We start from the raw sequence: 25,598 nt of genomic DNA, 5'->3' as shown, positions 1-25,598 counted from the left end.
TTCTTTAAAAATTTCATTAATCATGATTACTGGCGACTAAATTTTACCAGTGTGATGAAACTTAGCAGATTGAAAACCGACACTCTAATAATTAAGATATAATTAGGGTAATCAGTATATTAAAATTACAATAATCTTGCTTATTTATAATAAGATCATTATTTGACAGTAATTGTAAGTTCAGTAAATGGTGAAGGTCAAAGGATTAATTTTATGCATAACTGTTCATTTGACGACCTACTACATAATTATTAAATAAATTAATTAGTCCTTATTTCAACAACCTCACTAATTAATATAGTTTTCTTAGTAATCTAAATCAAAATCTGTTAATTCTTTAATACCCGCAGCTACAATAGAAGCTGCTATCTTCACGACTTTAATTAAATATATGTGTGGTGGATAGATCTAATTTTGGCTTAAATTTAGAGTAGTACTCCCATTAATAACTCGGGAATTTAAGATAAATATTTTTATTATTATTATTTCCTTTATACAAAATGAAGTTTTTAGTACTGTTCTTGCTCATCATTTTTTTTCCATTAAAATTTGCATTTGCTATTTTCCAAACGCATTGGTCTTTAGGTAAACTCACATTTTTGCAAATTTGATTAAGATAAATTTCTTATTCGGCCTAATTGAGTATTTGGCGCAGCCAATTAATTTGCGAGCTATATATGATGAACTTTTTCTCATATTTGTTTTTTTTTCAAAGAATAAAATCTCTCTCCTTATGCACACATCACATCAATTTAGATTTCGTAAATTCGTGTCTCCTCGTTTATTTTGTTTTATGTTATTTGTCTCACATTTTCACTTTTACCATCGGTAATAAAGAACAAAATCTATTTCTCCCTATTCGTTGCAGATTGCATCAATCAGAACCACGTAAGTATTTGTATTCTAGTTTATTTATTTTTTTATTTTATCACTGTCATATTTTCACATTAACCAGTAATAACGACAATAATTATAATAATAAGGTTAATTACCCTTTTTAACACAAATATTTGAAAACATTTTTCAAGTCGTTCTTTCTATTTTAGTCCTAATTTTACCCATCCTTCTCATGTCATCGCAACAATCCGGTATCAGAAAAAGGGCTCAATCCAAATTTAAAAATGAAATACATTGAGAGTGATGCTAAACAGTCACGCCGTAGTCACCCACAAATTATTTAAATAAAAAAAATAATTTATTTAACTTATTTTTGAAAAAATAAAAATAAAATTTAATTATTTTATCGAATTCTCTACATTTTAGTTATTTTTTGTAACTTTTTTATTTTTATTAAAAAATAAAATAAAAATTAAAATGCAAAAAAATTAAAAATTAAGTACAATGTAGAGAATAAAAAAAATACTAAATCCTATTTTTATTTTAAAAAATAAATTAAATAAATTTAAAAAAATCTATTAAATTAAATTATGAATTACCACAATTTGACTGCATAAATTTATTGATACATTTATTATATAAATTGTAAACATCAAAACTAATGTTGAAGTCCCGTATGCACCACATCATCAATTTGATTAAAGATATATTGCTTTAATATAAGTTAAATAATTCTCTCTCCTTATAAGCCATCTCAATAGAACGATGAACTTATTCTAATACGATAAAAAGAAATCGATTTGATTCACGTGTAATAGTTAATGGTCATATATATTGACTTACATGTGAGGTGTGGTTGAAATTTCGTTTATATGTCTAGACTGAAGTGAATATATAAAAATTAATTTAATCCGTTTATTATAAGCTTATTGATCATATCGATCTACATGTAAAAAGTGTGGTCACATATAAGTAGTATGACTGAAGTCTCGTTTATACCCCTCCACGTTTAAGCTTGTATAAGTGGAGATATGTATAAAAAATAATTTAGTCCAATTATTATAGGCTTATATATATATGAACGAAGGGGCGATCGAAGTCTTATTTGCTCTCATATGAATGAATACTGAAGTTTGATTTGTCACACTTGGATTTTGATGAAAAGAATGCGCAATTTCCCTAATAAAATAATAATCAGATGCATATGCATTAAGTCAGCCTCCATGCTCCAGCCAATGATTTCTCTTCTTTTTGCAACCTTAGATTCTTCCCTTTTCCGAATCCCTATGCTTTTCTCTCAGACTACAGTAATTCTCTCTGATATCTCTCTGCATATCACTTGCTGCTTTCTGGCCACTGTCTAATTCACAGGCTTTAAATATTGTTTTTTTGCTTTTTAGCCCCTCAACTTTTAGTTGATTGCTTACATGCCCTTTTCATTTGTTCCTAAATTGGACCCCAATATTAAAAGTGCATGGACCATGAATAACAAGAAATGAAGAATCAAGTTTGTTATATATTTGAGGGTTACTTATTTAAGATGGAGTACGTCACTATTTAACTAGTCTTCCTCATAAATCTTATTCAAGTGGAATAAATTATGTGTGCTTTGGTGGGACTAAATGTAGGCATGAATATAATTACTTTCCATTATATAGGTTTGCTTTTTTTTTTCAAAGAAAATGATATATTTTTAACTGATATATTAATGTACCTCTATTTAATTATTTGATTTAATTTAACATTAGTGAATTGTCAAAAAACAAAATAAGCATATCATCAACAAATTACTTGTATAATTTTCTTTTAATAACTTTCTAAATAATTGTACAAAATTCAATCAATCTATATATAATTTGGGCGGAGGTAATATATGCAATATAAACTATAAATCAATGAATACAATCACGTATTATGTTTGATTTTTTCAAGAATACGAAACTAATCAAGTACTATTTTAAATTATTGATTTAGATGATCCCACGAGTGTTAGACCACCAATAAATATTGCTAAAAAAGGTACTATTATCCCCCATTTCTCTTGTACTTTATGGTTGAAATATCATATTAACAAATGATTTTAAATCGTTCGGAACAGATGATAATGCATTTTCTTTCAAATATAGTACTAGCTACTTCTTATTAATTTGGGGGGAATCATAAACTATAAAATTTACAAAATGAAACAATATTCGATGAAGGATTTTTGCTACCAAAAATATGCTCTCCAAAAAGAGATGCTCTTGCAATCCACCTATCAACAAACTTCCAAAAGAAAAAAGACTACCAAATTGGGCGATTTTAGTGCTTAGAACAAGTGAGGCAAAGAAAGTTGGCAGGCATATGCCACTCTTTTGGTACATGCCTACCTTCATTAAGCAAAAGTTGGTGCTCACTACTCATTAATTTTGATTTTAATTTAATATATTTCATTGATCATGTTTTAATTTTGGGTTAGTGGTATATAATATCACATTTTTTTTCGTTGTATGATTCACAATACAATTTTTAAATTTTAACACCAAAATACACGAACTTTTACAAATTGCCTCCGTCCACGAATCATCTTCCTATTTGGTGTTCGGCACGGGTTTTAAGAAAGCTGAAAAAGGTGGTGTAAAGGTGGTGTAAAAGACTAAAAGGGTATTGTTAATATATTGTGGTTACTTTTACTAATCTTGCACTAACTATTTGGCATTATTTTATTAGGTGAATTAAATGAAAGCATTTAAATGAATAAATTAGAAATAAATTTTTCAAAAAATAAATAAACTTGAAATTCAGAAAATAAATAAATAAATAAACTGAAAATTCAGAAAATAAATAAATAAATACATAAATAAACTGGAAAATAAATAAATTAGAAATAAAATTTTCAAAAAATAAATAAACTGAAAATTCGAAAATAAATAAATAAATAAACTGAAAATTGAGAAAATAAATAAATAAATAAACTGGAAATAAATAAATAAATAAACTGAAAATTCAAAAATAAATAAATAAATAAACTGGAAATCAGGAAATTCGAAAATAAATAAATAAATAAACTGAAAATTCAGAAAATAAATAAATTAACTGGAAATAAATAAACTGAAAATTCAAAAATAAATAAATAAATAAACTGGAAATCAGGAAAATAAATAAATAAACTGGAAATAAATAAATAAATAAACAAACTGGAAATAAATACACTGAAAATACAAAAATAAATAAATAAATAAACTTGAAATTCAGAAAATAAATAAATAAATAAACTGAAAATTCAGAAAATAAATAAATAAACTGGAAATAAATAAATAAATAAACAAACTGGAAATAAATAAACTGAAAATACAAAAATAAATAAATAAATAAACTTGAAATTCAGAAAATAAATAATCTGGAAAATAATTAAACTGAAAATTCGAAAATAAATAAATAAACTTGAAATTCAGAAAATAAATAAATAAATAAACTGAAAATTCAGAAAATAAATAAATAAATTAACTGGATTTTTTTTTCAGAAAATAAATAAACTGAAAATTCGAAAATAAATAAATAAATAAACTGAAAATTAAGAAAATAAATAAATTAACTGGAAATAATTAAATAAATAAATAAACTGGAAATAAATAAATAAACAAACTGGAAATAAATAAATTGAAAATACAAAAATAAATAAATAAATAAACTTGAAATTCAGAAAATAAATAAATAAATAAACTGAAAATTCAGAAAATAAATAAATAATTAAACTGGAAATAAATTTTTCAGAAAATAAATAAACTGAAAATTCGAAAATAAATAAATAGACAAACTGAAAATTCAGAAAATAAATAAATTAACTGGAAATAATTAAATAAATAAATAAATATACTGGAAATAATTAAATAAATAAATAAACTAGAAATAAATAAACTGAAAATTCAAAAATAAATAAATAAATAAACTGGAAATCAGGAAATTCGAAAATAAATAAATAAACTGAAAATTCAGAAAATAAATAAATTAACTGGAAATAAATAAACTGAAAATTCAAAAATAAATAAATAAATAAATAAATAAACTGGAAATCAGGAAAATAAATAAATAAAATGGAAATAAATAAATAAATAAACAAACTGGAAATAAATAAACTGAAAATACAAAAATAAATAAATAAATAAACTTGAAATTCAGAAAATAAATAAATAAATAAACTGAAAATTCAGAAAATAAATAAATAAACTGGAAATAAATAATCTGGAAAATAATTAAACTGAAAATTTGAAAATAAATAAATAAATAAACTGGAAATAAATAAACTGAAAATTCAAAAATAAATAAATAAATAGACTTGAAAATTCAGAAAATAAATAAATAAACTGGAAATAAAATTTTCAGAAAATAAATAAATTAAAAATTCAGAAAATAAATAAATAAACTGAAAAATTAGAAATATCCTACTCCATTTAATTAACTTCAAAATTGGATTAATTAGACAAGTAATGGTAAAGTGTGGTGGGTCCAATTGGTAAAGTGTAATAATTTAAAAAGTAAGGGAGGGTATATATGTCTAAAAAGCAGAGTAGGAAGTTAATTGGTGGACAAAATTTTAGAGGCAAACAGGAAGATGATTCGTGGACGGAGGGAGTATTCCTTATATATAATACTATTAACTTAAATAAAGCAAAATCAAAGTTGATGTGATCGCCGTAGAAATACATATGGAATAGCCAACAAACCGACTTAAACTATGGTATTGCAATTTTTCATAATTCATGTGTACTTTTTCTGGCGGCTAATTCATAATGTTCTATAGTGAATTCACAATACGTGCAATTTTTATAATAAACAGTTAATCACTCTTTATATATATACTTCCTATGTTTCATAATAAAATATCATTTTTTCTATTTTCATCCGTTCAATAAGAAGTTTCACTTTTATTTTGGAATATAAATATGCATTATCTATCGCACATTATTATTTATTCTAAAAATTAGTGGATCATTTTCTCCATTCAATATATGATCTACTAAATATTTCTTAAAATTTGTGTAATCCCCCAAGTAATACTCTTCTCTAGCATGAAAGAAGTATAAAATACTCCATTCGTCCATTATAAGTGAGACTCTTTCTATTTTGAGTGTCACATCATAAGTGAGACTCTTTTCTTTTTGGGCAAAAGTTTTACCCTCTAAACACATTTTCACCTTTTCACTTACACACAAAATACACATTTCTTAATTTTTGTGTCCAAAAAAAAGGTCTCACTTATAAAAAAGAAAAAGCGAATGTCAATACAAGCCAAACAGATAATCTAATGAAGAGGAATTCCAAAATAAAGGGAAAATAAAGAAAAATAAAAATTACTACTATTACTTTAATGCTCGTATGTTACAAAATGCACAAACAAATGAGAGGGGCAATAAATAAATAAATCTATTGCAAACTGACAGAGGCAAATACACAAATATGGGAAATGAAAAGGTCCCAATAGAAAATAATAGTATGCCCAAGAATTAGGTGCCACAACGAGACAAAAATTTTAGTGACATGGGCACCCTATTGGTACAATGTAAAAAAATCCAAAAATCTTACATAAAAAAAATAAAGATTTTCCTAACCATTAAAATATTCCATCCAAACCACTAGAATAATAATAATGCAGGCAAAAGAATAAATAAAGAAAGCATTAGATGGTGGATATCGCAGACCTTCCATCCATGCTTAACTTAAGAGATGAAACTCAAGAGAGAGAGAGAGGGTTAAGGGAAGCTTTAGGTCCACCAACTGGTGGTTAGAGATTGGCACTCCATAACCAAACACCATCAACAGCAACAAAGGAATTAACCAAGTCAAGCAACAAATAATAACAACAAACAACAGCAACAGCTAAGAGAAAGATAGCTTGCTCTATTCTATTCCTCTTCATTATTTATAATTTCCCACAAACAAGCCTAGCAGCAGACAGGGGTTGGAGAAAGGGATGTTTTAGAAATAAATATATCAACAAAAAGAAAAGATTTGATTTTTAATTTTTTTCTGTTGTGTGGTGTGGTGTGGGGTGGGGTGGTTTCTTCTTAATAGTAAAAGAGAGCACCCTTTTTTACATGCTAGATATAGAGAGATAGTTGGGAATGCAGAGAGAGAGAAAAAAAGACTCCCTTTTTTTCAAAAATTTAAATAAATGAAATTGGTGTATGTAAGTCTCACGTGGGAATAGATAAAAAGAGTAGATGATGAACGAACTTATGCAAGAATAGTTATCATAAAGGTGAAAGGAAAGATTTAAAGGGGTGATAATGTTCTTGTACTTTCAACTTTGAAATTCTTGCAACTCTACTATATACTAGGACAAGAGAAAAATAAAATAAAAAGTTTCTGTCTTTTTTTTCTTTTCTTTTTTCCTTTTCATTTGGGATTTTAATTGTTCTTGCTTCTTTCTCTCTTCTTTTCTTCCTCCTTCCTTGATTCTTTTTAGAGAGAGAGAGAGAGAGAAAGAGAAAGAGGGAGAGAGAGAGAGATGATAGTGTTGAAGTATTGGGATCTGTTTGTTTGCAGTGAAGAAATATTTTTTTAGACGGATCGTGGAGCTGCTGTTCCCCATAAGCAACACAGCTTATGCTGAATTTCAGGTTTGGATATATGATTAGAATTTATGTATTTATTTATTTGTTTCTTTATGTTATTACAGCCTTTTTTAGCTGCTGCTAAGGAAATAAAAAAGAGGGGATTTTGGTGTCCCTATTCTCTCATATTGATTGTATTTGGATGATGTCGGTACAATGATGTGATTATAGATTGCAGCCTTTGTTGAATTACTGCAATTTTTTGTTTTATTTTTCTTCCTTCCACTTCTGTTGGTCAATTTTCTTTCTTTCTTTTTGGTGTCTAATTTCCTGGGATTTTGTAATCGATGTTTGGTTGGTGGATTGGGGTTTGTAATTTCTTGCTCTTAGATTGCCAATTTATTATTTTTTCTTGATAGCAAGTTGGTTCAAGATAATGAAAATGAATATTTAGTTTTTGGATTTCTTGATCGTTTTCTTTTTCTTTTTGAATTACATTTCTTGATCGTTTTCTAAATATAGTTTATCACAATTATCCTCTGCGTACGCTTGTATTTGTGTGTTTTGTTCTTTTGTAATCTGATTATGTGTGCATAGTCAAAGATATTCATTTAAATTTATTTGTCAATTTCTCCAAGTAATGTATGCCTAATTGCTCTTTTGTGAATGCCTGCATGAAATCAAGAACACAGCATGGTTTTTTTTTTTATTTATGTTGAATGTTGATGAATTTTCCACCTGGGAATTTTCCAGGGCTCCTTGATTTCTCTCTCTAGCTACACTTAAGAGAGATGGGAACCTATTTTCCTGTGTCAAACAATCAAAGAGATGCTTCAACAATGCTCTACTTGAAGGATCCTGCCCCAACTTCTCACTCATCAACTCCGATCCTCACCGGAAACACCATCATGTACATGAACTTCCCCCCGCCCTCGTCCGAGCCCTTCTCCGATGCAATAGCCGGCAACTCACACAGCCACACCACCTGTATGGATGCTCCACCGGCTGCCTCGAATTCAAACACCTCGCCACAGGAGGTTCTCCTCAACTTCGGGGGCTCACGGGCGCTGGAGAGCCAGCTGAACACGTGGAAGGACGGGAGGAACGAGATGCTCATGATGCATCAAGCTCAAGCAGGGGGGAGCTCGTTTCAAGGCGGTCCGAGCTTGCAGGGGCAGGGGCTGTCGCTCAGCCTCAGCACGCACGTCCCCCTGCACGTGTCCACGATGCCATACCAGAACGAGGGCGCTGATTTCTCCTCGATTTTGGGGTCTAACGCGTTGATGCACGGTGAAGATAGGGGGAGGAACATATCCTTTGAGAATGAGGATAGCTTCGGGGCTGGCGTGCCCGGGGCCAATGTGGATGGAGCGAGTGATATGTCGTCGTATGGTATGCCGAGTATTGCAAGGGCTGTTCCTAACTCGAAGTATTTGAGGGCGGCCCAGGAGCTGCTGGACGAAGTTGTGAATGTGAAGAAAGCCATCAAGGAGCAGAGTGCTCGAAAGGAATCGAGGAGGGAGGTTGAAGGGGAGTTGAAGGATGGAGGCTCGGACCCTTCGTTTTCAGCCACCCCTAAGGGCAACGGGGCTTCTTCCCATGTCGAGGTTTCTGCAGCCGAGAAGCAGGAGTTGCAGAATAAACTTACTAAGCTTCTCACAATGTTGGATGAGGTGAGAACTAATGCTTTTTCCCTTTAAAGGTTGTTTTGTCTTATCACATTGGTTTCTCAAGATTTTGATATGATGAGGTGAGAAACAATGTTAAGGTTGTTTTACTTTATTCCATATAGATTACTCTGCTCAATACCATTTCTTTCAAATTCAATATATTTTCGTTGGCCAATTGATTAGAGCAGAAGTATTTCTAGTTCGCATGGTTTGATCATTGGTCTGAAAATATTCTACGATATATTGGGTAAATTCTTGGATTTCTTCCGGTCCTATTCTGTGAATAGCCGGAACATTGAGGAATATCGAGAAAGGCATTTCGGGAATGCATTGGTTTCTCATTTCAAGATTTTGATGAGGTTGGAAACAAGTGTGTTTTTTCAACCATATGTTGTATTTTGGTTAAGGTTGTTTTATTCAACCACATTGGTTTCTAATTTCAAGATTTTCAAGAAACAATTGTTCCCTTATCAAATTTTTGTTTAGGATGTTTATCACATTGGTTTTCTCAGTTCAAGATTTTTGATGCAGGTTGACAGAAGATACAGACAGTATTACCATCAGATGCAGATTGTTGTGTCTTCATTCGATGTAATAGCAGGATCCGGAGCAGCCAAACCTTACACCGCACTTGCGCTTCAGACCATCTCCCGTCACTTCCGCTGCCTGCGTGATGCTATAAACGGGCAGATTCAAGTAGCACGGAGGAGCCTCGGAGAGGAGGACGCCTCCTCAAACGAGAGAGGGATTGGGATATCCCGACTGCGCTATGTGGATCAGCAGCTCCGGCAGCAGAGAGCCCTGCAGCAGCTCGGCATGATGCAGCAGCACGCGTGGAGGCCACAGAGGGGATTGCCTGAGTCCTCTGTTTCGGTCTTAAGAGCTTGGCTTTTTGAACACTTTCTCCACCCGTAAGTAGCTGAAAGGATTCTTGTATTCGTCTTTCTCTTCTTTTCTGGGATTTCTATGATGAATGTGTTCGTGTTGTTTTCGTGCTGCAGCTACCCGAAAGATTCGGAGAAGATCATGCTGGCGAGGCAGACTGGATTGACAAGAAGTCAGGTGAGAATTAAGATGCACTTTTTAGATAAAAACTTATTAGTCATTTTTAGATTGGGAAGTTGCAACTCTTGTTTCTTGATATTGATGATGGTGAACATAAATGTTTCGGTTTTTTATGGAGAGAATTGTTGGAAAAAATTTAGAATGTTTCTGTCCTTTTTTACAGTAAGAAACAATCATAAGAAACAGGTTGAAACAACAGAAGCTAACAAAGGTGTGTGTGGTGGTCTAGTGGTAGAGCGGTTAACGCCCTTAAGTCAAATATCTCGGATTTAAGTTCACCATGACGCAGTCTGTAAATTTTTTGTTTCCAATAAAAATAAAAATAAACTAACGAAGGTGATGAGTGAACTAACCAACTAATCTTTTCTTGCCTCTTTTGCTAATCTATATATGTGGTTGGTTTAGGTCTCAAACTGGTTCATCAACGCGCGGGTGCGTCTCTGGAAGCCGATGGTCGAGGAGATGTACAAGGAGGAGACGGGCGATGCTGATGTCGACTCCAACTCCTCGTCCGAGACAAACCCACGGGCCCCGAAGCCAGGTGCAAAAGCATCTGAAGATAGAGCAGAGGATCTGCAGCAGCAGCATGGCACGGTTTCCGTGGGGCAGCAGCTCATGGAGCCGAAATGCGATGAGATGAACGATGTGGAGATGATGGGATCGGATGCCAACTCCATTTTCCAGAGCGAGTACGGAGGAGGGAAGACGACGGGGGTAGACAAGGCCGACCACGAGCCGGGCCACTTCCAAGACGCGGTGGCGGAGTCGAGCTGTGGGAGTGAGAGGTTCATGGCTGCAGCTGCTGCCGGCTACCATATGTCGGAGCTCGAGAGATTCGGCAGTATCAGTGGAGGAGTTTCGCTCACATTAGGGTTGCAGCAGTGTGAGGGTGGTGGTAGGATGGCTATGCCTAATAGCAATCACAATGCATTCATTCCACTCAGAGAAACCGATGTATATAACACAGCAGCTTCTGCTATGGGGGGTGACCCTGCAGATTTTGAGTGCCTGGATTCGGGTAGCCGGCAGCATCGGCTCGTCTCATCGCTGCTCCCGTCGTTTACCTGACCCTCCCTCCTCCTGGAAACGCTTCCGGGCGGGTTTGAGGAGTCAAATCTTGATACTTTGGGCAAGAAGCTCTAGTTTTTCTCCCATTTTGTGAATCCATTGTAGGAAGAAAAATTGGTTGAAGGGTTCATTTGTAAAGAATTTACTTGTTTGGTCTGTGTAGAAACCAGCATACGATGATTTTGTTGTATCGAGGAAATAAGGTTAACTGTTGCATCCCACGCAAATTTTTTTTTTAAGGTTGTAACTTTTTTAGTACAGAATTGACATGTAATAGTGGAACTTTATCAGTTAAGAATGTAGAATATATCTGATCTCTCTGTTCTTTTCAATCTTGGCAGAAATGTAAATGAAATCTACAGGACTGGAACTCATGAGAATTCAAGTTTGATTTTTGTGTTTTGCATCCACAAATGTTGAGCAAATTTATCAACAAAATGCAAAAAGTAAAAGCTTTAGATTGAACAATTTGAAAACCCCACTGGAATGCATAACTGTTGGAATGAACTACTTCACAAAAGCAAAAATTTCCAACAAATTGAACTATATAAGAAAAGCCAAATCCAGAATGATAGAAGCATGCTTTCCTATAGAGGACAATATCTACAGTGCGCCACTAAACCTATTTAAAAGTTTCACAGCCATATATATATATAGATATTACTGAATGTATGAGATCGGTGATGGGCCGTTGCAAAAGTAGATATCAACATTTCTGCAACATTACCTGCGAAGAATCAAAAAGCACAAGGAAACATCATTCAAAGGTATGTTTTAAGAACATCCATCGGGAAGGGAAGTAAGGTTTACGCACACTTACTTTCTATAGACTTTAACTATGTCTTCCCTCAATCGTGCCGTTTCCAAAAAAGTGTCTCCACAATTGCTGATATCATCAACTTCCTCCATCTCAAAGTTTTGCTGACCGCTGCTTTCGTCCCATTCAAACCACAACTTAGAAATGGATTCCTTCTTGAAGCAGGTAGCGTGATCCTCCTGTTCAGGTGAGTCCGAAGCAATCAATCTGTACGTGTAGACTTTCTTCAGTTGGCCGGGTCTAAAAGCCCGCCCTATTGCTTGGCGAGTGACGGATGGATTTAGATGAACATCCAGTATAATGATGCGAGAAGCCCCCACAAGAGATATCCCCTCACCACAGGCTTTGATTGAACCAAAGAACACTCGAGCTTCAGATGAACTGTTGAATTTCTCCATGGAAGATTCCCGTGTCCCAGCATCTGAATCACCCGTGATCATGAACATCTCCTTGCCAATGCTGTAACCCTTGACCTTAGACGTTATCCTCTCCAAGAATTTCAGGGGTAGGAGAAATTGGCTAAAAACTAGCAGCTTCTCGCCACTTGATTCACAGAGCTGCAGAAGATTCATATAGAAGTTGAGCTTTGCTCCTTCTTTCACATTCAAATTCTCCAAGATAGCATCCATTTTCGTCTCATCAACTCTATCTTTTACAAGGGGATTCTTGGCGAGAGTCTTTAATATTGGGTGCAGATAAATAGCACTTCCTTGTGCACAAATTGAGAACTTCCTAAACGACACTTTCTTCAACTCTTTAATGTCAGCTTTTTGTCTGGGGCTGAGCTGAAGATAGACTGAAAAATCTACAAGCCCCGGAAGTTCATCTAAGTTATCCCCCTTGTAATAATGCAAGACCCTTCTTGTCATTTCCCGTAAATCTTGTATCACAGTCACCTTCCGGGATTGGTTTTCATCTTTGATCAGGGTGTGCTCTATTAGATCATAGAACCCATTGTCTCTGCCATGCTTCATCCTGCCACCAATCTCTGCCCTACTCAAGATACGCCTCCTTATTGCTTTAGACGTGTCCATCTTCAGAAACTTTGGGCGCACAAGATTTAAGATGTTGAAAACTTCTTGCACGTGGTTCTGATAGAGTGTCCCAGAAAGAACCACCTTTCTTGGAGTTTCAATCCTCTCCAGTGACGTCAAGATATCAGTTTCTGGGTTCCGAGGAGTGTGACCTTCATCTAGGATGAGAATTGATGGGACTTTCAGCAAATAATTTATGCAATCAGTAGCAACTTGCCCGCTGCCAGTGTCGCAGATAATAGAGGAGAACTGTTTGTATCCTAAAAACAGTATGCTCCTTTTGCTCACCCATTCTTTCAGAATTTCGAGTTGCTGTGCGCGGCCTTCAGCTTTAGCTGAGTAGAAATCCAATAAAGGTATCTCCTCGACTTGCCATCGGAGGAATTCCTTTTTCCATATTGACAAGATGCCCCTTGGCAGCACAACTAGAGGTCTTGCAGCTGGATATTTTGCCATGAAACTCTGAAGGAAACTGATAATCATGAATGTCTTACCGGAACCAGGAGCATGTGCCAGTATACAACCTCCAGGATTATCTGACACTAGGTTGCTCAGAAGAAAGTTAAATCCCTCAGTTTGATGGGGTTTCATCTCTTTTCTGTGGCGTGGATGTGGATGAATTTCAGCAACCCCAGGATCACCATCTGATAATTTGAATCCATCAATGGGAATATCAGTTTGCTCATATTCTCTAGTGGTTCGTCCTTCATATCTGTAAGTTCTTGTAGTCCTTGTGGTCTGTATTTAGAATAGAGCAGGTAAAGCAGTTCTCAACATCAAGTAGTCTTTGCCACAAGATTATACCAATATGAACAAAATACTCATTCGCTCACACATTAAACATACATTCAAATTTGATTATAATTACAAAGGGGGGATTTTATGCAATGCAAGTATCAGAACAAAGGGGGAACAAACTTTGCAGATATAAGGCCAATACAACAACAAACGAGCCACCTGTCAAATACAATAATTGGGTAAACAGATAAAAGTTGTCCCAAATTGGCTTGTGCAAAAATATTGCACCTAAAAAATGGCGAAGGTCATATGAGGGCGTAATTCCACAAGAAAATGGCTCTTTGGTACTCCCTCCGTCCACTAATTGTTGGCCTACTTTCCTTTTTGGTCCGTCCACCAATTTTTGTCCTACCCATTTATAGTAAGTCTTTATAATTTTTTAATTGGTGGGTCCCAATAAACAATACATTTTTTTCTCCACTCAACTAATAAATAATACACTTTGTGGGTCCCTTTCTCAACTCAACTAATAAACAATATATTTTATGGGTCCCTTTCTCCACTCACTACACTTTTTCTTAAAATCCGTGTTTCGCCTCCTAGGCCAACAATTAGTGGACGGAGGGAGTATAAATTTACAAAATATAAAATTCACCTTGAATAGTTATAATTTAGACTAGATTTAGACCTCAAGTTTGAGTACAGACTAGATCATTTCGATTAATTTTCTGAATATCTCATACCCCAATAAAACCAGCTCCTTTCTTATTCACTCTTCCTACATATCCCCCTGACCCCCCCCCCCCCCCTTCTAATTTTAATCATTGGGTTTAGGCATTACTTCAGCATTTCTTAATTCTTTCAAAGTGGCAGCAACATACCCTATTTTATTTCTTTCTATCAAAGAATCCTATGGATGGTTGATTTTAGTATGATACACATTGAATTGATCATATGTAACCACCAACATCACATCAACATGAGTGACAGAAGACTCCAAAATTGACATTGTTCTCAAAATGACTTAAGGAAGCATATTTCCTGGAGATATAATCCCAGTAGAGTAAGTATGTAAGGTTAAATTGTCTATTGAGCTCTAAACAGTTTTAAGTACCTAAACCGGGAATTTTAATGTATTCCCAGAAACAACCAAGCTCTATAATCAACAACATAGTTTATAGCATAGATAAGTGTGTGTAAGTCATACCTTTGAGAAGTTATATTCAATGATGGTTTCAATTCCTCTCTTAATAACCCCACAAATTCGGCATACATCACCAATGTCATCTTTAAAAATGAAAGAATGTTCGCAGTCTTCTTCCTCCCCAACATCATATTCATCATGTAGAACTACTCCAGGAGCATCCTGCCACATATCAAAGGAAGAGTTGTTAAATACCTGTCTCTAATTGCAGTTTTGAAAGTAGGCACAAAAATCAGATGCTAAGAACATATACAAATTAGAGAAACATTGATACAGCTGGCATAGAGCTTTTTTATTAGCCTGTGAATGAGAGTAGGAAATAGTTTTCAAGCAGATACACCTGGAATTAAGGAACTGATAGTAAGAGAATACCTTTGAACCCTCTAGAGCAAAGGTCATCTCCTTCCAAATATTATCTAGACCATCTGAATTGGTATCAGACAATTCATCACTTTCCTCTAGGTCATCAGTACCCACATACTCTCCTTTATCCTTCGTGAATCCAATTTCAGCTTCGCCTGTAATATACATTTGCACACCCGCTTCTTGAGAATTTTTGCTTTTACCAGAAGAACTCCGGTCCTACATAATATTAAGGCACTATCAGTTGAAATGGCATGAAGATCAAACCATAAGAAGCTATAGGTGATTGAGAAGTTCATTACCACATAATCCTTCATCAGAAGGTTACCAGAAGAACTCCGGTCCTACATAATATTAAGGCACTATCAGTTGAAATGGCATGAAGATCAAACCATAAGAAGCTATAGGTGATTGAGAAGTTCATTACCACATAATCCTTCATCAGAAGATTTCCAGCTCCAGAAGGTTTATCCCTAATGACAAGATCAAGAGAAGGTGGCTTCAAATCCACTTCAAGATGGCCAGTTGTAGCATCATTATCATCGTCTGAATCAATGATAACCACTGGGGCAGCATGATGAGAAAGCTGTGATTCTGGAACCAACCGTTCCAGTTCGTCATCCTTGTCATCATCAAGGTCAATCACATCAGGAGCTACCTCCATCGGCTTTGACGCCACTTTGTCTTGCACATCCAGACATATCGTCGATGATAGTTCAGGATTCAGAGCATAGAAGGAATCCAACACCCGCCTCCTCCGCTTGATAAGGTCTTCTATCTCCTTGGTCACACTTCCAAATTTGCCAGAATCCAATTGGTTCAACAAATCCTTCGTGGTGAAAGGATCCGACTCATTCAGAACTTGTCTTTTCTTGTCAAATGCGAAGCGCCATGATGCAGGAAAGCTACCATAGCTAGAAAAACTATAACCATTTCCTTCATCCGCTTTTATCCGTTTGCGTCGTTTTGAGCCCAAATCTGGCCAAGAAGTTGAGCATATTCAACAAAATTTCTCTTTCCATTTTTTTTTACTTTAAATAAGAATACATAAACAACAATAAGAATGAACAGTAATAGACGTTTCTCTTGTTGAAAGTCACATAAAACTTGCGTGTGTGTGCGCGCTTGTACGAAAAGAATCACGAAAAAAGAGCGGCCGGAAATTATTACCGCTTGAGGAAGTTGCCGGAAATCTTTTCAAAAAGGGACTGAGATAATTTCTATCGGTAGCAGCATCCATTTCTCCGGCTAAATACACCAAAAATACAAACGGAAATAATGTCAACTCTATCCAAACACAAACGCCAAATGGCAAATGCATGTACCTCAAAAGGAAATATCAAATGCATGCCATAACATCTGAATCGTACAGCTCTAGTTAACAGAAACATAAACAACAAATTTGAATTGCCTAACAAGGATCCGAACCCCCAAAATTTGAACCCAGAGAATACGAAATTGTAATCAAAACTGAGGGTGGAATTGCAATTCCTCCTGACCTACGATCATAGGATAATAGATTGAACGAATTGCAGAATCAAAACTTACATGTTTCAAATTAGTGTGTGAAAAATGAGAGGATTTGCAGAAGAGAGTACGGAGCTCACAGTGATAGGGGCAACTGAATAGTTAGCAAAAAGTTAAAAATAATTATTAAAAAAAAAAAAAAAAGGGAACGGAGAGTCTTCCCTTCTTCAGTTATTTGGGTCTTTTTCTTGTGCAGCGCACTATGCAATGTGGATCTCTATTTTTTGCAAGACAAAATGCAAATAACTCTCTTAATTACAGTGAGCTCAAAAAACTCTCTTAATTATACTATTATAAAAATGTAAGAAATAAAACGACTATAAAATATGTTCAATTGTTTTTCTTACTTCAAAATATGTTTAATGTATTTGAATCACTAGAACTTTCCATAGTATTTTTAGGATTAATGATTAAAGATATCACCATCTTTAACAATTTTATAAATTTATCCCAATTTGAAACTTATCTATATTTTCAACATACATCAATGACGCACAACATGATAACCGTTGCTTCGGCCAAAAATAAATAAATAAAAATGTTAGTTAGATTTATTTAACTTTATTTTCGTTTTTGATATTTTATTATCTTATTTCATTAATTGCTAATTTGCCACTGCTTCCGTCCCATTACAAATGTCTCACTTTTCATAAATGGGATGTCTCATTACAAATGTCTCATTTGTTTTTCAGCAATATATTCTATCTCTATACCTAATATTTAAATAATTTCCATCAACCCACTTTATCTACTTTCTACACATTTTTTTATCTCTGCGCCCAAAAGTAATAAGACATTTATATCTATCTACTTTCTACACATTTTTTAATCTATTTGCCCAAAAGTAACTGAACATTTGTAACGAGACGGATGAAGTATTATTTGTTGGGAATAGTTTGTTGAAAATGGAAAATAAGTTGAAAATTAAAGAGAAAGAATTGAAGAAAGATTTAGTCAAGTTACATTTTAAAATAACTGTTCAAAGGATTTGGTCATCAAGTTTATTTTAGCACCAAACACTAATCATCACCCATATTCTTCTCCTCACGTTCTCAACAATATAACATTGTTCTCCAAATTTCAAGACCTCTATAAATAAAAAGGAAAATTACTGCATTCGGTACTAATTAGCATAGCCATAATATAAGTATCGAATAGCATGAATGCGTGTTGTTTCAACATATAAATCAACATCTAATTTTAGATAGACTCGTAAATTTAAAATTAGATTGAGAGTGTTTATAATTGTTAGTGAGTCTATATTAGTTTCAGTAATTCTAGCTTGTTGCTAGCATTCACAATAAGATTAGAAGTTATTTATATTCCTATTGTGTCTACTTAATAATATAATTTTTTGTTAGATAGATCGCGTAATTTAGTATTGAATGAAATTTTTGTACTAAATTGACCATTGCACTTAATTACATTGGGTATAAAAATATAAAAACATTTCATTGTACTTTTTTCGTTATTTTACCTCCTTTCACGATTCTTTGTTTAAATAATTAGTTCAACATACTTTGTTTTGCCCTATGTTGCATAGGTACGGAGGTGCGGATGCGGGGGCGATACGATACGAGTATGGGGATACGGATTTTTAAAAATTATAGGGTGCGATTCGGCAATGATACATCTAATTATTAAAATTTTATGATATAATGCTTATAAAATATATACAATTTAAATTTTCCTAAATTAATTATATGTAATTTACATTTTATTTTACCCAGAAGTTAAGCATTTTCAATTATATAAGTTAATTAAGCAACAATACAACGATTCAAATATTATTAGTCCAATATATAAGTCATAACTGAAAATAAAATTATCAAAATAATCTTGTGTAGGCCTTTCGTGCACGAGATACGTGAATAGAATTACCCTCGAATGTTGTTGCTCCCATCAATTTTTTACATATTTTTAAATGTTCATTGCATTGACCTGGCTTTTATAATATTGATACAAAGCTAGAAACGTTACGATGCAATTGGTAAAATATATAATTGCAATTGTAATCCCAAACTTTAAACCTTGTTGCAAATTAAATTAAATTTAGTATTTAAAGCGTTTCAATAACATTTAAATATTTCGATTTGTTGCAGAGTCGATCAATGTTGTCAAAATAGCGAGTAATGGTGGTCATTGTCAAATGTGTTGTTGCTCTGACAAAAATTGACATACCTCAAAGAATTCATTACATCAATGTTCTACATTTGTTATTTTTTTTATATTTTTTTTAATGAAATCTGAACCTAAGAATTTTTCATCTTAGAAATACAGAATTTTTGGGTACCATATTAGGTACTTCGTATGTTCACGAAGATTGTATGATGTAGTGGATGATACATATTTTAATAATTAATTAAAAAATGTGTATAAAGTGTAAAAGATGGTCAATTAAAATTGAATGGAGAAAGAGATTTGTCAAAGTTAATGTATTAAATAGTTGAATATTTTATAAATATTAAGTGTGAACAAAATTTAAAATATAAGAAGTCAAAAAAAAAAAACATACGATCTTTGTGGACGGACGGAAATAATAACAAACATACGATCTTTATGAACGAAGGAATTAAGAGGTCTACATATATACCTTTTGCATTATCATTCATTAAAACATCTATAAAATAATACTACTATATAAACTACTAATAAATTTTCTTGGTCCCCATTTGGGCTAGTTTAAAAAATATCATGTTTTTAATAAAATAATAAAAATAATATTGCAATTATGAATATACAGATGCTGTTAAAATTATAATAACCGTATTGTTTACAATAAAAATATCGATTCAAATCGCTAATTACGATTCGATTTGGTGATTTGGGTCCCAACTTCCAAGCAATAGCTACCAATGTGAATATAATATAAATAAATAATAATAAAATATATCCACACATTAATCGCAAAGTCAAACAGATAGCGAAGACGGAAATTATTAAAAAAGAAAAAAAAAAAGCAAGAAAGAAACAAATAAGCTCTTCCTAGCGAACACAGTTTTTCGTCTACCATAAATGGAGTAAGAGTAAACCAATTTTCTTTTCGCGCCCTTTCTTTGATAATTTCACCCAACAATTTGGTGCCGAGATTCTCTCCGCTGCTTCACTTCCCCCAGACGCTTACGCTTCCCGAGAAACGGATTTTCTCCTACATTTTATGCAATAATTGGGCGTAAATTTGCCGCCGTAGTCTGCAATTGCTGGAATTTTGTCGTTCTGCGCCAACAATGGTTTCCGAGCAGCAGTTATCCGCAATTGAGGTAATTTTTTTACTTAATCTTGCTTGCAGATAGTTATTAACTCTAATTTGAATGAAGTATTGATTTTATTAAATGCGGTTAGGGCGCAAAAGTGCTTATGGTGGGCGCCGGCGGCATAGGGTGCGAGCTACTGAAAACCCTCGCGCTGTCGGGGTTTAGAGATATCCATATTGTGAGTTCTGTTTTTTGTTTTAAAATTCAATTTCGTGTGGTTTTGAGTTTTGATGGTCATGGAGTTTTAGGGGTCTTTTACTAGGGTTTAATGAAGTGCTTATTCATTTGGTTGGAGATATTGCTTATGCAGATTTTTACTTGTGGAAACCCTTGCACTATCGGGGAATCCGTGTTTCTCTTACCTTATTGTGAGCATCGACTGATGGAGAGGGGCATTCCGGACCTTTTTGCACATGAGTAGGGATTTTGAAAAATAGAGGGTGCATTTGGAGAAGGGAGGTGGGGTATGGAGATTTGAGTTGAAAATAATTAGTTTAAGTTTGAATTACAGTGTTTTTTTAATTATGCCTGCTGCTTTAGTTTTTTTGTCACTTGATATCTGATAGCTTGAGATGCATTTTGAAAAGCTTGTGTTGAGTAACATATGACGTGACAATTGTGTACTCAGGCGTCCATTTTTGCTCAAGTATGCTGCAGGGTCAGGAAAGCGGATTAAAATTTATTTGTTTATTTAGTATTCCTGAAGGAAAAATGAAGTTGTCATATATTTTAGTTACTTGTGTATTCAACATCCCATAATTCCTATTTGCTGAAGTCTGAGAATTTCACGTATCTTATTTTGTAATGCATAATTGAGCATAGAATGATAAAATGATTAAAGTTTTGCTTCTCTTGATCAGATTGACATGGATACAATTGAAGTCAGCAACCTAAATAGACAGTTCTTATTTCGACAATCACATGTTGGGCAGTCGAAAGCCAAAGTGAGTGTAAAATTCAACCTCCTTAATCCTTGGCTGTTCTGCTGTAACATGTTTCCTGATATAATCTGGATAAATGTCAATCCAGGTTGCTCGAGATGCAGTATTGAAATTCAGGCCCAACATCAGCATCACATCCTACCATGCCAATGTGAAAGACCCTGATTTCAATGTTGATTTCTTTAAGCGGTTCAATGTTGTTCTGAATGGGCTTGACAATTTGGATGCCAGACGGCATGTCAACCGCCTTTGCTTGGCAGCAGATGTGCCGTTGGTTGAAAGCGGTACCACTGGCTTTCTGGGACAGGTGGTGTTTTCTTGTAAGAAAATGATCATAGGAATTCTATCTAATTTGAACTATAGCTGTTCCTGCATTGGATCCTACATTCAGTTGCACAGTTTTTTGTTTGCTTGTGCTGAAAAGCCTGAAATATACTTCACTGGTCTGGTCTACGCTTGATGATATAAACCTAGTTTATTTGCTGTTATATTTAATGGATTAGCTTGCTGATCCAGTTTACTAAAGTAGTTTTGTGCATTTCTAATGAATTATCATATCTATTTTTTGCCGTCTGTTTTTCACTGAACTTTCCATTTGAATGATTGAATGCAAGGTTACTGTTCACGTGAAGGGTAAAACAGAATGTTATGAATGTCAGCCTAAGCCAGCTCCAAAAACTTACCCTGTTTGTACTATTACAAGTACTCCTTCAAAGGTACAACAATCTCTATACTGCACACTGCTCTTGTGTCTCGGGTTTTATTGTTCTAAAGAACTGTCATACATTTGTTTATTAACTACAAGGCCGCTAGGATTGGAAATTTACATGGAATTTGGTATCTAATTCATAGTTATTGTGCACAGGAGTAAAAAATCTACCAGGACTATTAGTCTTCAATGCCTTGATATAGCAATTTATCAGGACTATAGATGTTTCTTCTTTTTTTTTTTACTTTTTTTTTTATCACTTTGCTCGTTGAATCAACTCATTGAGCCCAAATGAATATAGCAATGGATAAAATTATCTACTCAATTGATTGTTATTATTTGTCTTTTCAAAATTGCAGTTTGTACACTGTGTAGTATGGGCGAAGGACCTGCTTTTTGCAAAATTATTTGGACCCAAAAATCAGGAAAATGATTTGAACGTCCGTTCTAGTGATTCTTCAAGCTCATCTGAACAAGTTGAAGATGTTTTTGAACACAAAAATGATGAAGACATTGAACAATATGGAAGGAAGATATTTGATCATGTATTTGGTTATAACATTGAGTTAGCTTTGTCGAATGAAGATACGTGGAAAAATCGTAGCAGGCCAAGGCCTATATACAGCAAAGATGTTATTCCAACTGAGTATGTTCTCCAGAATGGAAATCAAGGTAAAGGTTCAGCAGCCGAAGATCTGTCATCAGTGTCTGCAATGGCAACTCTAGGTCTGAAAAATCCACAGGATCTTTGGAGCTTGAGGGAGAACTCAGCAGTATTTCTCGAGGCTCTAAAATTATTTTTATCAAAACGACAAAAGGTCTGAGGCAACTTCTGAAAATGTAATTTTCTTGGTCATGTGATTCCTTCTTTGTGCCTGATATCTAAATTATTTTCATATCAGGAAATTGGTAACTTGAGTTTTGACAAAGATGATCAGCTGGCTGTAGAAATTGTTACTGCTGCGGCAAATATCAGAGCTTCTTCATTTGGCATCCCCTTGCATAGCCTTTTTGAAACTAAAGGTATTGCTGGAAATATTGTACATGCTGTTGCCACAACAAATGCTGTCATTGCTGGATTGATTGTGATCGAGGCCATTAAGGTGCTGGAGAATGACGTTAAGAACTATAGGTAGGTCATATTTATACGACATGTGCTCTGACATTTGCCTACTCATTTAACTCATATTTTGCTCTTCTTTCTCAGATTTTTATTGTGGGTGTATTTAATTTCTTCTAACTTGATGTTCTGACCTACCATGCGTCCCATGAACTTATTTCATTCAAAATTTTGAGTTTGATTCCTAAAAAAAAAATCTGAGTTGCTTCAACTCTTTGTCTAGCCATTTTGTGAGAAGATTGCGAAGTGATAAACTTACATCCTCTTTTTTTTGAGTACTTAGAAAATAGCTTCAGTATATATTAATGTTCCATTTAATTCTGCATGTAGGATGACTTACTGTCTTGAGCATCCTTCAAAAAAGATGCTACTCATGCCAGTTGAGCCCTTTGAGCCAAACAAGTCTTGCTATGTTTGCTCCGAGGTATATTGTTTAATCATCTTTTCAAATTTGTGCTTTGTTTTGGCTGAGAATGCATTTCAATGAATCAGACAATTATTTCTAATACTGATATGTTTCTGTAATTAGACACCTTTGACGCTTGAGATTAATACACATCGTTCAAAGCTGAGGGACCTTGTCGACAAGATTGTGAAAGCAAAACTTGGCATGAACTCGCCCCTAATCATGCAAGATTCCACACTTCTTTATGAGGTTGGTGATGATCTTGATGAAGGAGAGGTTGCCAACTATGCAGCAAATCTCGAAAAGGTACTTATCTTCCTATTTCATCATTTACATATTTGTATCAGTGCCATTCTTTTTGAATGATGGTTTTGCACATCTTCCTAGGTGCTATCTGAGCTTCCTTCTGCAGTCCGTGGCGGAACAATTCTTACTGTTGAGGATCTTCAACAAGAGCTTAAATGTAGCATTAATGTCAAGCACAGGTTTGTCTTGTGCTTTTGCTAGTTGTGGCCACTTCGATTTGATCCTCCATATCTTCTTAATCAGTCTTTTAGTGTTCAAATTTCGTCATTTAGGAAACATGGTTAATTATATTTTTCTAGTTGGCATGGTTGGATTTCTAACCATTCAATAATCTGCTTAGAAATATTAAATGCCAATTGCTTCCTCTACTTCAAATTTGTGGAACTCTGCACTCAACATGATAGTATCCTTCCATTCCTTCACCTTTCACACCTTTTGTTATCTATACTCCACATAATAATATCTTCGGAGTCGTCTGAAGTAGGCTAGTCGCCGGAGTCCTATTCATACTCACAATTTTGCAGGGAGGAATTCGATGATGAGAAGGAACCTGATGGAATGGTTCTCTCTGGCTGGACACAAGCTCAGGCAGCAGAAAAGAACGGCAATGCATCAGCTGACAATGGTGCGAGCACCTCTGGCGCGTCTCAAGCTGCTTCTGCTGTGCCCGAGGAAGACGATGACATACAAATCATTCCAGCGGTGTCAGGAAAGAAGAGAAAGCTATCCGACGTTTCTGGTGCTGATAATTCTGATGCTTCGCCTGCTGCCAAGGAACCAAAGATCAAGAGAAAGGCAGAAGAGATTGAGATCGACGGCAACGACATTGTCATGCTGGACGACGGCGATGCCGCGAAGAAAGGAGAAGCATAGCAAGACCCATTTTTGGGTTTGTTAGACTTTTTGACGAGCACCCTCTCGCCCTAACTTGGTAGATTACAAAGAGAAAGGTGATTCTTTTTGGTGCTTGTTAACTTATAGACTTCTGAATTCTAGGCACCTTCAATTTTTGAACAGGAGCTTTGGTCGGATCTAATGTGAATGTGCAACTGATTTTGCCCTCTTCCTATCATGTACTCTACTCTTAAGTCTCTGAATTAGGTTGAGCTTTAATACTAACAATTGTAATTTTTCACTCTTACTATTTTGGTACCAAGTAACTTGGAAATTTAGGAAAAACATGTATGATACAGTTATTTTGCTATTTTGGTAATATGATAGTGTGGAAATGCATGCTTTCGATAGCTTCTGGGTCACTTGTCCTTAATGGGACATTCAAGCAGTGTGTGTAGACTTTAGTTAGCAAGCAAGGAGGATTAGAGTTCAAATTTCAACATTTTCCTCCCCCTAAATAAAAACAATAATAACAAATTTCATTTTGTTTATAGAGGCTTACCTGAAATATTCAATCGTACTATGCTGCTCTTCCGAAATCACAACTCTTACTTTAAAAGGGTATTTACTGTTTATGATTGTTACAACTTGTCAATTTATTCTTACTTCTAGAATTTCTCTAATCTCACTATCGATGATTCTAAACTTTTACACTGTACCCTTCTTTCAGAAAAAAACAAAAGAAGAAACATCTTCTTCTAAAAAAAGAAAAAAAACATATATATTATATACACAAAGACTGTTAACTTTTTTTTTTTAATTGAAAGTACAAAGACCTCCAATTTAGTTATTCTGAAAAAAAATATTATCCATGGAAATGCCTCTAACTTTATTATAGTTACAAAGTTTTAATTCGGAAAACACTCTACTAACCAAGCACCTCAATAATTTATTTTAAAATAAAATTATACTCCATATTTTTTATTTTTTTTTTAAACCGAAGACGTGCCATATATTAAAAAACGTCCTCCGCAAGCACCACATGGAGCCAACGAGGAAAAAAAGCAGTCCAACAAACAGGCTGCTGACAAGAACGCGCAAAATACGCAAGACTATGGGCAAACTCTATTCGCCTCTCTATACATATGATTAACACTCAAAAGAATAGACGA

At 34.2% G+C, this 25,598-nt stretch overlaps 3 protein-coding genes across 6 annotated transcripts; 2 read left to right on the top strand and 1 right to left on the bottom strand.

Annotated features, from left to right (window-relative positions):
• The first annotated feature begins 6,232 nt into the window (after nt 1–6,232).
• Nucleotides 6,233–11,505, top strand: LOC131005349 (BEL1-like homeodomain protein 7). The gene is made up of 5 exons (XM_057932271.1): nt 6,233–7,436; nt 8,124–9,043; nt 9,572–9,951; nt 10,042–10,102; nt 10,511–11,505. Exons 2-5 carry the CDS (start codon nt 8,162–8,164, stop codon nt 11,171–11,173), a joined length of 1,986 nt encoding a protein of 661 aa, XP_057788254.1. The 5' UTR covers nt 6,233–7,436; nt 8,124–8,161; the 3' UTR covers nt 11,174–11,505.
• A 106-nt stretch (nt 11,506–11,611) lies between these two features.
• LOC131005344 (protein CHROMATIN REMODELING 35-like) lies at nt 11,612–17,076 on the bottom strand. 2 transcript variants are annotated; one of them, XM_057932264.1, is made up of 8 exons: nt 16,878–17,028; nt 16,500–16,577; nt 15,757–16,307; nt 15,632–15,673; nt 15,339–15,548; nt 14,970–15,128; nt 11,994–13,762; nt 11,612–11,900 (listed from the first exon to the last, which is right to left on the bottom strand). In XM_057932264.1, exons 2-8 carry the CDS (start codon nt 16,567–16,569, stop codon nt 11,897–11,899), a joined length of 2,805 nt encoding a protein of 934 aa, XP_057788247.1. In that variant the 5' UTR covers nt 16,570–16,577; nt 16,878–17,028; the 3' UTR covers nt 11,612–11,896. The 2 variants fall into 2 exon arrangements, with proteins under 2 accessions (XP_057788247.1, XP_057788248.1); XM_057932265.1 differs by lacking the exon at nt 15,632–15,673 and having other exon boundaries at nt 16,878–17,076.
• A 2,700-nt stretch (nt 17,077–19,776) lies between these two features.
• On the top strand, nt 19,777–24,836 carry LOC131005353 (SUMO-activating enzyme subunit 2). 3 transcript variants are annotated; one of them, XM_057932274.1, is made up of 11 exons: nt 19,777–20,116; nt 20,199–20,288; nt 20,971–21,054; nt 21,140–21,358; nt 21,666–21,767; nt 22,120–22,578; nt 22,663–22,892; nt 23,211–23,304; nt 23,410–23,592; nt 23,674–23,771; nt 24,117–24,836. In XM_057932274.1, exons 1-11 carry the CDS (start codon nt 20,084–20,086, stop codon nt 24,463–24,465), a joined length of 1,941 nt encoding a protein of 646 aa, XP_057788257.1. In that variant the 5' UTR covers nt 19,777–20,083; the 3' UTR covers nt 24,466–24,836. The 3 variants fall into 3 exon arrangements, with proteins under 3 accessions (XP_057788257.1, XP_057788258.1, XP_057788259.1); XM_057932275.1 differs by lacking the exon at nt 19,777–20,116 and adding an exon at nt 20,421–20,569 and having other exon boundaries at nt 20,197–20,288; XM_057932276.1 differs by lacking the exons at nt 19,777–20,116; nt 20,199–20,288 and having other exon boundaries at nt 21,140–21,371.
• Nucleotides 24,837–25,598: the final 762 nt, after the last annotated feature.

The sequence above is a fragment of the Salvia miltiorrhiza genome, chromosome 1 (assembly GCF_028751815.1).
Source record: "Salvia miltiorrhiza cultivar Shanhuang (shh) chromosome 1, IMPLAD_Smil_shh, whole genome shotgun sequence".
Lineage (NCBI taxonomy): Eukaryota > Viridiplantae > Streptophyta > Magnoliopsida > Lamiales > Lamiaceae > Salvia > Salvia miltiorrhiza.
The sequence above is the reverse complement of the archived record's forward strand: the minus strand, read 5'-3'. Positions and strand labels throughout refer to the sequence as shown.